Source organism: Neoarius graeffei, chromosome 9 (genome assembly GCF_027579695.1).
Source record: "Neoarius graeffei isolate fNeoGra1 chromosome 9, fNeoGra1.pri, whole genome shotgun sequence".
Classification (NCBI taxonomy): Eukaryota; Metazoa; Chordata; class Actinopteri; order Siluriformes; family Ariidae; genus Neoarius; species Neoarius graeffei.
In genome coordinates, this window is record NC_083577.1 from 50159174 (window position 1) to 50175976 (window position 16803).

Below are 16803 nucleotides of genomic sequence, written 5' to 3' on the forward strand. Positions count from 1 at the left end.
ACCAGAGCACCCGGAGGAAACCCACGCGGACACGGGGAGAACATGCAAACTCCACACAGAAGGGCCCTCGCCGGCCCCGGGACTCGAACCCAGGACCTTCTTGCTGTGAGGCGACAGCGCTAACCACTACACCACCGTGCCGCCCTAAAAGTATGATGTGAAGTTCATAAATAAGTTTAAAACTGTAACAATGTGCAAACTGATAAGGAATAAAACACTTCACTATGTGTTATTACTGGAAAATAACTAACTCCGGGGTGGTAACAGAGCACACTACATCATGCTGATATCAGTGTTTTTTTTTTTTTAAACAATACATCTTTACACTGAATGAAAGATTTATATCTTTCCCATGTTGATGGATGACTAAGGGAATTTTCCTCTGTGTCACCTCATATTTGTTCCCCAGTTAATCAGGAAGTCCTGGATTGCAGCTTGAAAGTTCCTACACACTCCAATCAAAACAAACAAACATGTACAAATGAAATGGGAAACATGCTTCAGTGGCACTGTGTTCACTATAATTTCCAGGGGTGACAATAATTTTGGCACGTCTTTTTGCTGAAAATGATTCTTTCTTGGGCGGCACAGTGGTGTAGTGGTTAGCACTGTCGCCTCACAGCCAGAAGGTCTGGGTTCGAGCCCCGTGGCCGGCAAGGGCCTTTCTGTGTGGAGTTTGCATGTTCTCCCCATGTCTGCGTGGGTTTCCTCTGGGTGCTCCAGTTTCCCCCACAGTCCAAAGACATGCAGGTTAGGCTAATTGATGGCTCTAAATTGACCGTAGATGTGAATGGTTGTTTGTCTCTGCGATAACCTGGCGACTTGTCCAGGGTGTACCCTGCCTTTCGCCCATAGTCAGCTGGGATAGGCTCCTGCGACCCTGTAGAACAGGATAAGTGGCTACAGATAATGGATGGATGATTATTTCTTGTTGAGGGATTTGTTTTTCTGTGAATATAGTGGGGCAAAAAAGTATTTAGTCAGCCACCAATTATGCAAGTTCTCCCACTTAAAAAGATGAGAGAGGCCTGTAATTTTCATCATAGGTATACCTCAACTATGAGAGACAGAATGGGGGAAAGAATCCAGGAAATCACATTGTAGGATTTTTAATGAATTAATTGGTAAATTCCTCTGTAAAATAAGTATTTGGTCACTTACAAACAAGCAAGATTTCTGGCTCTCACAGACCTGTAACTTCTTCTTTAAGAGGCTCCTCTGTCCTCCACTCGTTAACTGTATTAATGGCACCTGTTTGAACTCGTTATCGGTATAAAAGACACCTGTCCACAACCTCAAACAGTCACACTCCAAACTCCACTATGGCCAAGACCAAAGAGCTGTCAAAGGACACCAGAAACAAAATTGTAGACCTGCACCAGGCTGGGAAGACTGAATCTGCAATAGGTAAGCAGCTTGGTGTGAAGAAATCAACTGTGGGAGCAATTATTAGAAAATGGAAGACATACAAGACCACTGATAATCTCCCTCGATCTGGGGCTCCACGCAAGATCTCACCTCGTGGGGTCAAAATGATCACAAGAACGGTGAGCAAAAATCCCACATGTGAATGACCTGCAGAGAGCTGGGACCAAAGTAACAAAGGCTACCATCAGTAACACACTACGCCGCCAGGGACTCAAATCCTGCAGTGCCAGACGTGTCCCCCTGCTTAAGCCAGTACATGTCCAGGCCCGTCTGAAGTTTGCTAGAGAGCATTTGAATGATCCAGAAGAGGATTGGGAGAATGTCATATGGTCAGATGAAACCAAAATAGACCTTTTTGGTAAAAACTCAACTTATCGTGTTTGGAGGAGAAAGAATGCTGAGTTGCATCCAAAGAACACCATACCTACTGTGAAGCATGGGGGTGGAAACATCATGCTTTGGGGCTGTTTTCTGCAAAGGGACCAGGACGACTGATCCGTGTAAAGGAAAGAATGAATGGGGCCATGTATCGTGAGATTTTGAGTGAAAACCTCCTTCCATCAGCAAGGGCACTGAAGATGAAATGTGGCTGGGTCTTTCAGCATGACAATGATCCCAAACACACCGCCCGGGCAACGAAGGAGTGGCTTCGTAAGAAGCATTTCAAGGTCCTGGAGTGGCCTAGCCAGTCTCCAGATCTCAACCCCATAGAAAATCTTTGGAGGGAGTTGAAAGTCCGTGTTGCCCAGCGACAGCCCCAAAACATCACTGCTCTAGAGGAGATCTGCATGGAGGAATGGGCCAAAATACCAGCAACAGTGTGTGAAAACCTTGTGAAGACTTACAGAAAACGTTTGACCTCTGTCATTGCCAACAAAGGGTATATAACAAAGTATTGAGATGAACTTTTGTTATTGACCAAATACTTATTTTCCACCATAATTTGCAAATAAATTCTTTAAAAATCAGACAATGTGATTTTCTGGATTTTTTTTTCTCATTTTGTCTCTCATAGTTGAGGTATACCTATGATGAAAATTACAGGCCTCTCTCATCTTTTTAAGTGGGAGAACTTGCACAATTGGTGACTGACTAAATACTTTTTTGCCCCACTGTATATTCAGTGTGGGATGAAGTAACTTCACCAGAAGGTGTATTTTTCCGAATCCTTTTTACTGATCTTTACAAGGGGTGCCAATAATTGTGGAAGGCACTGTATATATGTGATTCATTCAAGAATTTTTGGGTACATTCCATGTCGATTGATGATGATGATGATAATATTTATTCTAACCATTTGCTTCCAAAATGCCATATTTTACCTATTCATGGAAAGCATGTTATAATATCACTTAAATGCACATCCTATGCTTCATTTAGCTTGAAATTTGTCATGATGTTCCTAAATTGACAGTTTTTGCCATGTCTACTTTCCAGCTGAGGGAGTCTTGGTTTCAAAATCAACAATAAAGTGTGAATAAAGGACATAGCACATTCCCACATGTATGTCCCCTTCCAGTTCACATTCCTGTACTCAGAGCACTGGGGAGCACTTAGACGTGTAAAGTCACTTGTTTCACAGGGCCACCATGACTGTACAGGGACAAAAACAGGATGTGCCTTTTTTTATGGATCGGAAATGACACTCATTGTGAACATTTACATACTTCTTAATTAACACCACTGAATGGTGTTAGTCTGAGATGAACATTGCCTAAATAAGCAATCAGGGCTATGATGTACCTTTAATGAGAAACCTTTAAAACTCAAACTGAGCTATGTCCCCACCCTGGCCTTTCTCTGAGACCAGTAAACAGAAATGAGAACACGTTACACCTCTAAATACCCTTTTTTTTTGTTTGCTCTGATAGACACGGCCCCATCAATTAGCCTGGATCTGTGGCCTTCACAATTGTATTAGCAAAGTGAGAGTCAACTAAATAACAGAAAGAAAGCACGATAAAGCGTTTCCCTCTTGGCCTTGCGCTCGGCCTATTTGCAGGTTCCACTTTGCCTGATTAAATCCCTGAGGACTTCGTGTGAGGCGAGTCTGCTTTATTTAATCAGAGGGTCGTTCCCTTTGGGCCCCACAGGCAAGGAAAAGAGGAGAGATTAGTGACAGTCACGGGTACAAAGAGGAGAAGACGTTCTGAACGTCACTGTAGAGGGACGTCCATTGAACTGCTTAGATTTAGTTAATTCACTGTGTGAAAAAAAATATCCGGAGACTAAAGTGCTAATTGGTGTGAATCCAAGTAATTAAAGCCAATGCAAACATGATGCTGTTCAACACCTCAGAATTGTTCTGGTCTAACAGTGTTCTTAAAGCTATTAGATGTGTCTGAACAAGCTGAAAGCTCTTACGTACGCAGTGTCAAGGCAGCAACTGCAGGAAAAGTGTGTTTAATGAAGGTCAGAGAGAGAAAAAGAGTAAGAATGCCTGTGTGTGTATTCCTCTTACCATTCTCTTCATTTCTTTAGAGACCTGGTTGCCCCCCAGGTGGTTATAAAATGGCCGGTCGGTCCAGTGTGAGCTGTTGTGGGTGATGCTGTTTGTCCGCTGCCGATTCATTTTGGCAATCATGGCTTTTTCTTCTTTCTGATAGGAAGAGCATTGATATGTAACAGTCTTTAGTGCTCTATTTATTTATATATAACCATTTTACACTATGTAACTAATGTCCAGTTTGTACTGGTTTTTAACATGTACACAAGATGTACAAGGCCGGTCAATTGTGCACGTGGTGCAGCATTAATAACTATACTGTTTAATTCTTGAATCTGATTGGTCAGAAGATGTTGACTAATTTTGTATAACACTAACAGGCTGCATGGCACAGCGTTCTAATATGTTATTGTCTCGATAGTAACAGCTCAGTTCACAGGGACTTGTATGGCGAATGCTCTACATAATCTAAGATTAAAACTATCGTCAGGACAACAGCTACTGAGTTACACGACAAGCTGTTTTTTTTTTTTATTGAAGGGGAACTGAAGGCAAATATTTTATTATCAAAATTTTATTTATCTCATTTTATTAAATATAGGAATGCATTTCTGACAGCTATTTTGTCACTGCTATAGCAAGTTATGAGTGTTTGAAATATGCTCTGTAATATATCAGTCCATATGTCAAAGCAATGGCCGTAAACGAGAGTCGTTGAGACCTGTGCGAGACATTCTAGGACAGAATTAAAACGTACAGCGGAAATCAAAGCGGCCGACATCTGCCAACGTTGTCAAAAGACGCTCGCGCCCTCCTTCGAATGCTGACGTAATCAAGCCGGAAGTTTTGTTTGTTTTGATAGCAATCAGGAAAGTTTGGAAAAAGTAGGCCGTAATAATCATTTAAGCTCATTTTTTGTGCAATATTTCGTTGAGAAAACAGTTTTCAAAATGGCAGCACTGACACCTGGCTGACACTTCACATTTCAAAGTCTCGCGAAGATCGCGCGGATAAGCGACGCCTGACGTGGACCATACGAACTAAATTCAACATGGCTGAAAACCGAACAGGCCGATAAGTATTGAATTTAATTTCAATTAGTTGCCAATACGAGTCACGATATAAGGTTACTAAAACCAAAAATGCAATTGAATAACACGCTAATTAAGAAATAAAGCAAGTTTAAAAATGACTTCAGTTCTCCTTTAAATTCAAGAAAATGAAAAAGGGAGTCTGCTGAAGGAAAGACTGTTTATAGTGTTTCGAATGTAAGTGATAACAGGTACAAATAACCTCTTTGACAGGCAATTGACAGTGATTGGAAATTTGTGTGGAGGAATAAACTACAGGTTGTACACTTACAGTGGATATAAAAGTCGACACGTCCCTGTTAAAATGGCAGGTTTTTGTAACGATAAAAAAGAAACCAAGATAAATCACGTCAGAACTTTTTCTATCATGTCAAAATTGTGGAATTGCAAGGTATGAAAATTAAGTGAAAAACAATGAGAAGCATTTTAATGGAAAATTGGAAAAATAAAAAAAAAATGTTACAATAACCTGGCTGCACACAGTACCAGTCAAAAGTATGGACACACCTTCGAATTCAAAATATTATATGGATATGAGTGCTTTACTGGGAAATACACCACTCGTATTTTTCATATGAGCTACATCAAGGACATGGAAAACCAAAACTGTGACATAAATCTCTATATGTCACTTGTGAGGAGATTGATGAATTGTTTTGATAAATTTGGGTGCTTTTTGTTTGTGAATGTGTCTATATAATAAAAAGAAAATCACACGTTGGCTTGAAGATATGAAGCTTATCTTTTTGTGTTGAAAAACTCACATTTTTCATATGAAATACATCACGGACCTGAGTGAAATATTTCCCGATATTTCACTCCGGTGACATCACTCCAAGTGTTTTCCCGCTGACTCAACACCCATTGTCAACATGGCGAACCGGTTCAAAATTAAAAGTCTTTTGATTAACTTGAAGATTTTTTTTGTGGATGTGTCCATATAATATAAAGAACATTACACGGTTGCGCAAAGATATGAAGTTTATCTTCTCATATTGAAAAATATATCACTCGTTAAATATACATTCACCACTTGAAGATGAACTTCATATCTTTGTGCAACCGTGTAATATCCTCTATGTATTTTCTTTATTTTTATTAATTAAAAGACACTTCATGTATTAAAGTAATGATGGATGTCGTTTCTCTTTACTTACTCGAGCGGTTCTTGACACAATATGGATTACTACAGTTGTGGAATAGGGCTATTTACTGTATTTTTATTATTTACTGTTTACTGTTTGGTCCCAAACGCATCAAGAAATTGCACTAATGAACTTTTGACGAGGCACCTGTTAATTAAAAAGCATTCCAGGTGACAACCTCATGAAGCTGGTTAAGATAATGCCAATAGTGTGCAAAGTGTCGTCAAGGTAAACACTGGCTACGCTGAAGAATCTAAAATATAAAACATTTTGTTTAACACTTTTTTGGTTTGCCACATAATTCCATACATGTTCCAGATGTTATTTCATAATTTTGATTTATTCAGTCTTGTTCTACAATGTAGAAAATAGTCACAATACAGAAAAACCTATGAATGAGTAGGGGTGTCCAAACTTTTGACTGGTACTGTAAGTGTTCACACCCTTTTATATACTCGTATTTGGGGATGTAGCTGTGTTCTAAATGATCCAATCACATTCAATCTCATGTTCAAAAGTACTTATCAATCAATCAGCTGTCATTGGCTAAATTATTCTGATTAATCCCAAAGAAATCCCAGCCGTTTCTATAGGATTTTCCTTACATCTTCTTGGTTTTATTCGACTGCTTAAGCCATGATCCTCAAAGAACTTACAAAACATGTGGGGCATCTCACTTGTTGAAAGGTATTGATCAGAAGAGGGGTATAAAATAATTTCCAGTGTGTTAGATGTGAAGGCCATCATCAACAAGTGGAGAAAATGGAGCACTACAGTGACATCACCAAGAACAGGATGTCCCTTCAAAATGTACAAAAGAACAAGACAAAATCAGACCAGGGAAGCTGCCACGAGACCTACGGCAACGATAAAGGACCTGTAGGAATATCTGACAAGTACTGATTTTTCTTTGCACGTGACAACAATCTCTCCTATTCTTCACATTTCTGGACTGTGGATTAGGGTGGCTAGATAGAAGCCCTTTCTCACAAAAAGCATCCAGCCCAACTAAGTCACCCGAAACCATGTGGCAAAATGTGCTATAGTCTGATAAGAACAATTTCAAAAGGGAAATAATTCCATCATTCCAAAAGGTTTGTTTGGCACAAAAAAAAGCACATCACCAAAAGAACACCATATTCAAGGTAAAGCATGGTGGTGGCAGCATCATGCTTTAGGACTACTTTTCTTCAGTTACAACTGGGACTTTTATTAAGATGGACTTTTATTATACATCTAAATCAACAAAGCAATGGCTTAACCAAAAGATCAATGGTTTTGAACGGCCTAGCCAGAGCCCAGAACTGAATCCAACCAAAAATCAGTGAGGTGACCTGCAGTGAGCTGTACACAGGAGATGTCTTCACAATTTGATGGATCTAGAATGCTTTTGTAAGAAATAGTGGGAAAATATATGCTGATAGTCTCTTAACCAAAAAGACTGAGTAGTGTAATAAAATTAAAAGGTGCTTCAACGAGTTACTGGTTTAGGGGTGTGCACACTTAAGCAACTAGGTTATTATAAGTTTTTTGTGTTTCTTTTTTCCCTAAAAAGTTTCTGATTGTTTTTTTTTTTTTTACTTTATTTGTACACTTTGCAATTTCACATTAAAGATGGAAAAAGATCTGATCTTACTGTCATTCTGTGACTTCACAAAAACCATGAAAATCATTTTTACAGAGGTGTGCAGACATTTTACTGAATATCCACTGCCAGTACCATTCCAGTGTTTAAGGATTAACACAAGTCTTCAAATTCAATTACAACAACAGCAGAAAGTTTTAAAGAGAAATTAACAGACCTTTTCCGCGTGTTTAGCATGCCTCCTGCTGACCAATACGGCATGAAATCACTAAATATTTTATAAGTAACAATGGAAACATAATGGATCTAATGGATGTAGCTTTTAATCCTCTGTATGTAATGTACATAAAAAAATAGGTGAATAATAATATGTGAATAAAATTTAACAAGTGCTAATTGTCCCGCACAATAAAAGTACAGTGTCTTGCAAAAGTATTCATCCCCCACTTTAAAGGTGAAAATTGTTGTTTTATTGTGACACAAACAATAATTAAGATGAACCCCCCCCCCCGAAATCTGGAGTGTGCATAGGTATTCCCACCCCACCCCAAAGTCAATACTTTGTAGAGCCACCTTTTGCTACAATTACAGCTGCAAGTCTCTTGGGGTTTGTCTCTATTAGCTTAGCACATCTAGCCACTGGGATTTTTGCCCATTCCTCAAGGCAAAACTGCTCCAACTCCTTCAAGTTAGATGGGTTGCGTTGGTGTACAGCAATCTTCAAGTTATGCCACAGATTCTCAATTGGATTGAGGTCTGGGCTTTGATTAGGCCACTCCAAGACATTTAAATGTTTCCCTTTAAACCACTCCAGTGTACAGTAGCTTTAGCAGTATGTTTAGGGTCATTGTCCTGCTGGAATGTGAACCTTCATCCCAGTCTCAAACCTCTGGCTGACTGAACCAGGTTTTCCTCCAGAATTGCCCTGTATTAAGTGCCGTCCATCTTTCCTTCAGCCCTGACCAGCTTTCCTGTCCCTGCAGATAGAAAAAAACATCCCCACAGCATGATGCTGCCACCACCATGCTTCATTGTAGGGATGGTGTTCTCAGGGTGTTGGGTTTGCACCACACATGGCATTTCCCATAATGGCCAAAAAGATCAATTTTAGACTCATTTGACCAGAGAATCTTCTTCCATGTGTTTGGGGAGTCTGCTACATGCTGTTGGGCAAACCCCAAACGTGTTTTCTTATTTACTTCTTTAAACAATGAGTTTCTTCTGGCCACTCTTCCATAAAGCCCCACTCTGTGGAGTGTACAGCTTAAAGTGGTCCTATGGACAGATGCTTCCATCTCCACTGTGGATCTTTGCAGCTCCTTCAGTGTTATCTTTGGTGTCTTTGTTGCGTCTCTGATTAATGCCCTCCTTGCCCTGTCTGTGAGTTTTGGTGGGTGGCCTTCTCTTGTCAGGTTTGTAGTGGTGCCATATTCTTTCCATTTTGCTATAATGGATTTAATGGTGCTCCCTGGGATATTCAAAGTTTGGGATATTTTTTATAACCCAACCCTGATCTATACTTCTCCACAACTTTGTCTCTGACCCGTTTGGAGGCTCCTTGGTTTTCATGTTGCTTGCTTAGTAGTGTAGCAGGGTCAGGGTCCTTCCAGAACAGGTTGATTTATACAGACATCATGTGACAGATCATGTGACACTTTGATTGCACACAGGTGGATCTTAATCAACTAATTATGTGACTTATGAAGTGAATTGGTTGGCCCAGCTCTTATTTAGGGGTTTCATACGAAAGGGGGTGAATACTTGTGCACACTCCAGATTTCTGTTTTTTCATCTTAATTATTGTCTGTGTCACAAAAAAAAAAAAAAAAATCAGCTTTAAAGTGTTAGCCATGTTGTGTACGGTAAATCAAATGGTGGTAACCCTCCAAACATCCATTTTAATTCCAGCTTGTAATGCGACAAAACAGGACAAACACCAAGGGGGATGAATACTTTTGCAAGACACTGTATATTCTCAGAGTTGTACAGATAACAACTGTTAAACATATTCTGGGAAGCAAATCTGAGATAAAACTGGCGAATCACTTTCTTTAATTAACTTGCTTTGCAGCTGTATGAGGAAGGAAAAGATAAACAAACTCTGACCCTCTTCTGGCTGCATCCCACTATTAGGAACGTTTCAATGTTGTGCTTCCTCAGATAGACATTCCTTTCTCCACCAAAGCCAGGCTCCACATCATAGTCACCATTCAGATAGTTCAGAGTAGCTTTAGTTATATGGATACGGCTGGGAGAAAGCAACAGGGTTTAATGTGAGGTTAATAAGATAACTATAGAAATCAGAAAAAAAAACCCAACCAGGGTTTTAGCTTTGCATAAGGGAAACTGTTATTTGATTGTAATTGACTTAAATTTGCTTCTGTTATTTTTTATTTAGGTCTTGTGCAGAGATGTCACACTCACCCCGCTTTTCCTCCTGCTTCCATATGATTTGCCAGCGTGACATCATTGGACCAGACATCAAACTGCCACTTTCTCAAACCCAAGACCCCACAGTGGACTCGGCCGCTGTGGATCCCCACTCGCATGTTTACGTTGACACCAGTGACTTCCCTCACCAATCTTAGAAAACACACACACAAAATAAATGAACACATTGCAAATTAAAAGCACAATAGTGAAAACTATGGATAGCACTGCCTCTTCAGCACCACTCACCTAACAATGAGCTCAACGCAAATGCTTTACTTGTGTGGTCTAACAGGCAGAGAAGCATTCCCAGACAATGTGGTAGTTACACTAATTTTATTAGTATTTAAGACCATGTTCTACACTAATCATACAAAATGACCCCTAATGCTGTTTTCTAGATTAAGCTCTTAGAAAAACAAGCAGTATCCTCTGACAGCTGAACCGGTGACCTCACTTATCCTCATTCTTATCAGAGGATGTATAAATAAAATATTCTTCTGTCTCATGTCTATCGCGACTACTCCAAGCAGTTGAGCATCTCAGCACATCATTCAGGCTTTACAATTATTATTTTTTTAAAATAATGAATACACAAGAGCAAGCCATAAGCTTGCAAAAAAAAAACCAAAACCACGATAATAAGTCAGATTTCAGTTATATTCACTGAGTTGATTTCAGCCTTGGTAATAAGTGGCACAGTAAACAGAGTTAAACCCTCTCTGGAGGTGTCAGGCTTCTGTGTAGAGAGAAAAAAAACCAACACCACTCACTTTCACATTGCAGCAAAGCAAAATGAGTTTTTGCCAGCATATGGCTGCTTTGAAGGTGTGTAATAAAAATGCAAGCAGGTTTAGCTGTCTGAAGTGCATGCGAGGTTTTTACGTGTGTAGAAATGAATAAAATGCGAGTGAAAAATATACGTTTAAGCCGATTGGTCGAGAGGTCTTCACTATAATGTAAATATACTGTTACTGTGGATGAGGCTGTAGTACTGGCCACTGCCCAGAGTAAACACATTCAAGCTCAGTGAAGCAGCAAGCTAGTATTTTTACAAACTACTGCACCAATAAGCTGCGTCTAATAGAAGACACACAGGCAATATTTCTGTGATATGACATGCTGTTGGCAACTCATATAACACCTGAGGGTGTGCAGTTCCAAGGTGAAAATACATTTATTGACCTTGTGCACACACTCGATTCCGAATGCACGCTTGCATGCACAAACAATCAGCATCAATCTCATGGTTTAATAATTCAGTACTGCCTGCAGGGAGCTCTATCCTTCTTTGTATTCACCAATTAGCAAGAAAAAGAACATACAAAGAAGCCCTGTGCTCATTCTTTCTCATGAGGGATTCATGCAGCTAATAATTTTTCAAGAAGAAACGACTTGTTAATCTTAAACCTTATTAAAGACTGTCTTACAAAACGCAGCATGCCCTACATACAAGTCTTTATTATTTATTACTAAGTATTTAATGTCTATATACATGCCTCTATACACATAGGTGAAATTTACTGCAGAGCCTGTTTCCTTCTTATCCACCCATCCATTATCTGTAGCCGCTTTATCCTGTCCTACAGGGTCGCAGGCAAGCTGGAGCCTATCCCAGCTGACTACGGGCGAAAGGCGGGGTACACCCTGGACAAGTCGCCAGGTCATCACAGGGCTGACACATAGACACAGGCAACCATTCACACTCACATTCACACCTACGGTCAATTTAGAGTCACCAGTTAACCTAACCTGCATGTCTTTGGACTGTGGGGGAAACCGGAGCACCCGGAGGAAACCCACGCGGACACGGGGAGAACATGCAAACTCCGCACAGAAAGGCCCTCGCCGGCCACTGGGCTCGAACCCAGAACCTTCCTGCTGTGAGGCGACAGCGCTAACCACTACACCGCTGTGCCGCCCTGTTTACTTCTAATTCAGACATGAATTACAATTTAAAAACAGGTATAATACATACGAGATGGCCTCAATCATGTCCACTCCCATCTCCACACAGCAGTGAGCGTGGTCAGCGCGGGCCTCTGGCAAGCCCGATACGCAATAGTAGCAATCCCCGAGGATCTTAATCCGTAGACAGTGATTTTCCTACACACACACACAGAGCTGCAAGCTGAGAAAACACATTGTTGTCACCATTAAATCATCACTGTTGACTCATTAGAGCACTATGAATGTTTCCCCTTTTACAATACATACATTTACATGGTATGAGTTCAGTAAGTGTGTTATATGGTTTCATACATTCATTATTGAAGCTTTTGTATGGACCTTTAAAAGCCATATTTATTACATAACGTGCACATTTTCTCCTTTTAAGGATGTGTCTACCATTTCAAAGAGGACGATTTTAAAAAAAAAAACATACAAAAACAAAACAAGGCCAAATCCGAGCTTAAATTGTTCCCTATGGGATCAGAAAGGTTAGGGTTCAGTTTGCATGTATTGTATTCTCGAGTAATAATCTTGAAATCCAAATATGGATTGAAGTCTGTTTTCATGAAGTCTGCATGATCCCATTTCAGGTTGTTGTTTTTTTTCATTTTGTTTCCCCTCAACAAACAAAAAGTCTCCATACAATCACACTATCACTTATAAATAAACACTGGCTTTAGAAGGAATGGAGGGGATGAGAGGAGAGGAGATGGGAGGAGAGGAGAGGAGATGGGAGGAGAGGAGAGCAGAAGAGATGGGAGGAAAGGAGATGGTAAGAGATGATACGAGAGCTCCAGGCTGAGCACAGGATACACACCAGGACTCAAGTCTTATGACAACCACCTGAATGTCCCTCTAGCATATGCCTCAACTTAGCCCACAAGCCACACAATAGACGTTGTTGTTGTTGTTGTTGAGCAAGTGGCCGTGTGCCTCATGCTTTTTCCAAATGTGCAAGCATGTCCTTATTCAACGTGCGAATTCTTATTCCCAAAGCAATGTGAACTTTCTATGGAGTAATAAAGTCAGTTCTAAACCCTCTCGACAAGCACGTATACATTTCTATCAGTGTTTAACTGAGTGAGAGGGATCTTCTGAGCGCAGGAGGGAATCTATATCCACAGCATGACTCAGAATCCTGTCTCGAGATAAAGTGGAGATGTGGCTCTGCCTCAACAGCAGGTGGATTGATGAGTAAAGCCTGGCTATGCAAACCTTCACTGTGGACAGCTAAGACCGCTAGGAGAGAAAATAAGTGAAATCCAAAAACATGTTCAGTAGATCTGAATTCGGCATCAGGTCAATCTCTTGACTCTGCAGCCAGATATCTTTACTCACTGCAGCCAGTTTGTCGAATCTTGCAAACAGCTCGTTCAGGGTCATGACCAGTTCCTGAGCCGTGCACTGAGATGCCAGACTGGTGAATCCTTCGATGTCAGCAAAGAGGATACTACACAGAGAGAGAAACAGAAGATTAAACTGTGCGTGTCAAAGACTCATCAGCTCTGCTTATCGCAACGACTTTGCAAAAATTCCAGACACAAGCCAACATTGCAGTCATTAGGATGATCTCTGCCTGTAGCCTTTTCAAATAACCATTCAATACGTAGACTTTACATAGATACATGTCTGAGCCATCCCACATTAGTAACACACATTAGACTCCATTACCATGCCACTGACACTGAGGATTGGTTTGGGACAGCGCAGTGGATCAATGGCAATAAAAGACATTCATAAACTAATGAAAGCCAAAGGAAAGTTCAACCTACAAATCCGAATCTGAGAGAGCTGTCTGACATTCTTTTACCATGAGAACGAGGTAACGGATACGGTCCTCCATTGTACGATGCTCCTGCATGCGAGACGAGCACGATACAAAGCTACTGGGGTTCAGATGACCTCACATGGGTTATAATAACAGTAACTATTCAATATCCAACTGCACAGCTTTCAACAAGGTGGGATGAGAAGAGCAAAAACATTGTTATAGACCCTGCACTAACAGGAATGTTTCAGTAGTGACCCTAGGGCCTGGCGCTGGTTGATACAAGAGACAGTGTCGCTCACTGATTAAAGCTTCTGTTCAGGACCAAAGCAGCGTCTCTGTTCACTTTCTCAGAATCTCAGAACAAAAGGGGGTTTTCACAAAATGTTGAAGGCCTGCAGATGAGGAGCTGTTTTTACACAACACAATGATCCTGCTGTACTAAGAGCATGTGACAGCTGACCAGAGCCTGTTGATGCCTTCTAAGGAAAATTTTCTTTCACCTTCTACTTAAACTCTGGTGCACTCTATCATATCTTTCTTGCATAAGAAAGAGCAAAGCAGAAGCAGAGTGCAGATGGTTTGCTACCAAATTCATATCTAAAGCTCACACGGTACGTACTTCAACAAATGTGTCTGTGGTAATTCTAATACACCATTTTACTAAATTCTTTTAAAAATCAATTACAAATAGCATCCCAGGGAAAAGTATCATGGTGAAGTGGTAGATCTAAAATCACATTAAAGGGGCCGGCTCACCCTTCCCGGAAGCCTCTGCGCCAAGTACCATGTCGCTATTTTAAGAAACAATCCACAACAATGCGATCTATCCTACGCCATAGATCATAAATTGTAATGTGAAATTGAAGATATTTTGTCAAAGTAGTTATGTTTTAAATTCTTTCGACCGACCCATTTTTTTTTTTTATATGGTTAATCCGTTAAAGGATCAGAACTGGCCTCGGCTGTCTCACAGGGCGGCCACGAAGGAAAGAAAACATCAGGTATATTCCATTCACTCTTACGCATGACACGTAGATGAAGGGAACGTACGAGATAGGTTTCGAAGCGACCACTGACAATAAATTTGTAGAGGTTTTGCTGCACAGAACGGTAACAGAGTAGCACTTACATGCTTTCAAAACAGAAGCAATGAACTGAATTCTGGGAAGGGCGAGTCGGCACCTTTAAACACTCTCTACCAGTTAACATGGTCTTAGGATTACAGTGCTACTGGACCAGTGTCATAGGGAATTATTTTTATCACAACAATGTACAGTACCTGTCAATTATCGTCAGTGGATATGGAATGCATGCCAAATTACAGAATGACTCACATATATACAGTGGTGCTTGAAAGTTTGTGAACCCTTTAGAATTTTCTATATTTCTGCATAAATATGACCTAAAACATCATCAGATTTTCACACAAGTCCTAAAAGTAGATAAAGAAAACCCAGTTAAACAAATGAGACAAAAATATTATACTTGGTCATTTATTTATTGAGGGAAATGATCCAATATTACATATCTGTGAGTGGCAAAAGTACGTGAACCTTTGCTTTCAGTATCTGGTGTGACCCCCTTGTGCAACAATAACTGCAACTAAACATTTCCGGTAACTGTTGATCAGTCCTGCACACCGGCTTGGAGGAATTTTAGCCCATTCCTCCGTACAGAACAGCTTCAACTCTGGGATGTTGGTGGGTTTCCTCACATGAACTGCTCGCTTCAGGTCCTTCCACAACATTTCCATTGGATTAAGGTCAGGACTTTGACTTGGCCATTCCAAAACATTCACTTTATTCTTCTTTAACTATTCTTTGGTAGAACGACTTGTGTGCTTAGGGTCGTTGTCTTGCTGCATGACCCACCTTCTCTTGAGATTCAGTTCATGGACAGATGTCCTGACATTTTCCTTTAGAATTCTCTGGGATAATTCAGAATTCATTGTTCCATCAATGATGGCAAGCCGTCCTGGCCCAGATGCAGCAAAACAGGCCCAAACCATGATACTACCACCACCATGTTTCACAGATGGGATAAGATTCTTATGCTGGAATGCAGTGTTTTCCTTTCTCCAAACATAATGCTTCTCATTTAAACCAAAGTGTTCTATTTTGGTCTCATCCGTCCACAAAACATTTTTCCAATAGCCTTCTGGCTTGTCCATGTGATCTTTAGCAAACTGCAGATGAGCAGCAATGTTCTTTTTGGAGAGCAGTGGCTTTCTCCTTGCAACCCTGCCATGCACACCACTGCTGTTCGGTGTTCTCCTGATGGTGGACTCATGAACATTAACATTAGCCAATGTGAGAGAGGCCTTCAATTGCTGAGAAGTTACCCTGGGGTCCTTTGTGACCTCACCGACTATTACACACCTTGCTCTTGGAGTGATCTTTGTTGGTCGACCACTCCTGGGGAGGGTAACAATGGTCTTGAATTTCCTCCATTTGTACACAATCTGTCTGACTGTGGATTGGTGGAGTCCAAACTCTTTAGAGATGGTTTTGTAACCTTTTCCAGCTTGATGAGCATCAACAACGCTTTTTCTGAGGTCCTCAGAAATCTCCTTTGTTCGTGCCATGATACACTTCCACAAACATGTGTTGTGAAGATCAGACTTTGATAGATCCCTGTTCTTTAAATAAAACAGGGTGCCCACTCACACCTGATTGTCGTCCCATTGATTGAAAACACCTGACTCTAATTTCACCTTCAAATTAACTGCTAATCCTAGAGGTTCACATATTTTTGCCACTCACAGATATGTAATATTGGATCATTTTCCTCAATAAATAAATAACCAAGTATAATGTTTTTTTCTCATTTGTTTAACTGGGTTCTCTTTATCTACTTTTAGGACTTGTGTGAAAATCTGATGATGTTTTAGGTCATATTTATGCAGAAATATAGAAAATTCGAAAGGGTTCACAAACTTTCAAGCACCACTGTAC

At 40.5% G+C, this 16803-nt stretch overlaps 1 protein-coding gene across 1 annotated transcript in view; it reads right to left on the minus strand.

Moving 5' to 3' along the window:
* Positions 1 to 16803, minus strand: part of adcy5 (adenylate cyclase 5) — a 167585-nt gene that overhangs the window by 40207 nt on the left and 110575 nt on the right. The window contains exons 4-8 of the mRNA XM_060929728.1: positions 13417 to 13528; positions 12104 to 12231; positions 10120 to 10278; positions 9802 to 9943; positions 3890 to 4027 (exon numbers count right to left, since the gene is read on the minus strand). Of these exons, the coding sequence (XP_060785711.1) occupies positions 3890 to 4027; positions 9802 to 9943; positions 10120 to 10278; positions 12104 to 12231; positions 13417 to 13528 (679 nt within the window). The remainder of the gene's footprint in view (positions 1 to 3889; positions 4028 to 9801; positions 9944 to 10119; positions 10279 to 12103; positions 12232 to 13416; positions 13529 to 16803) is intronic.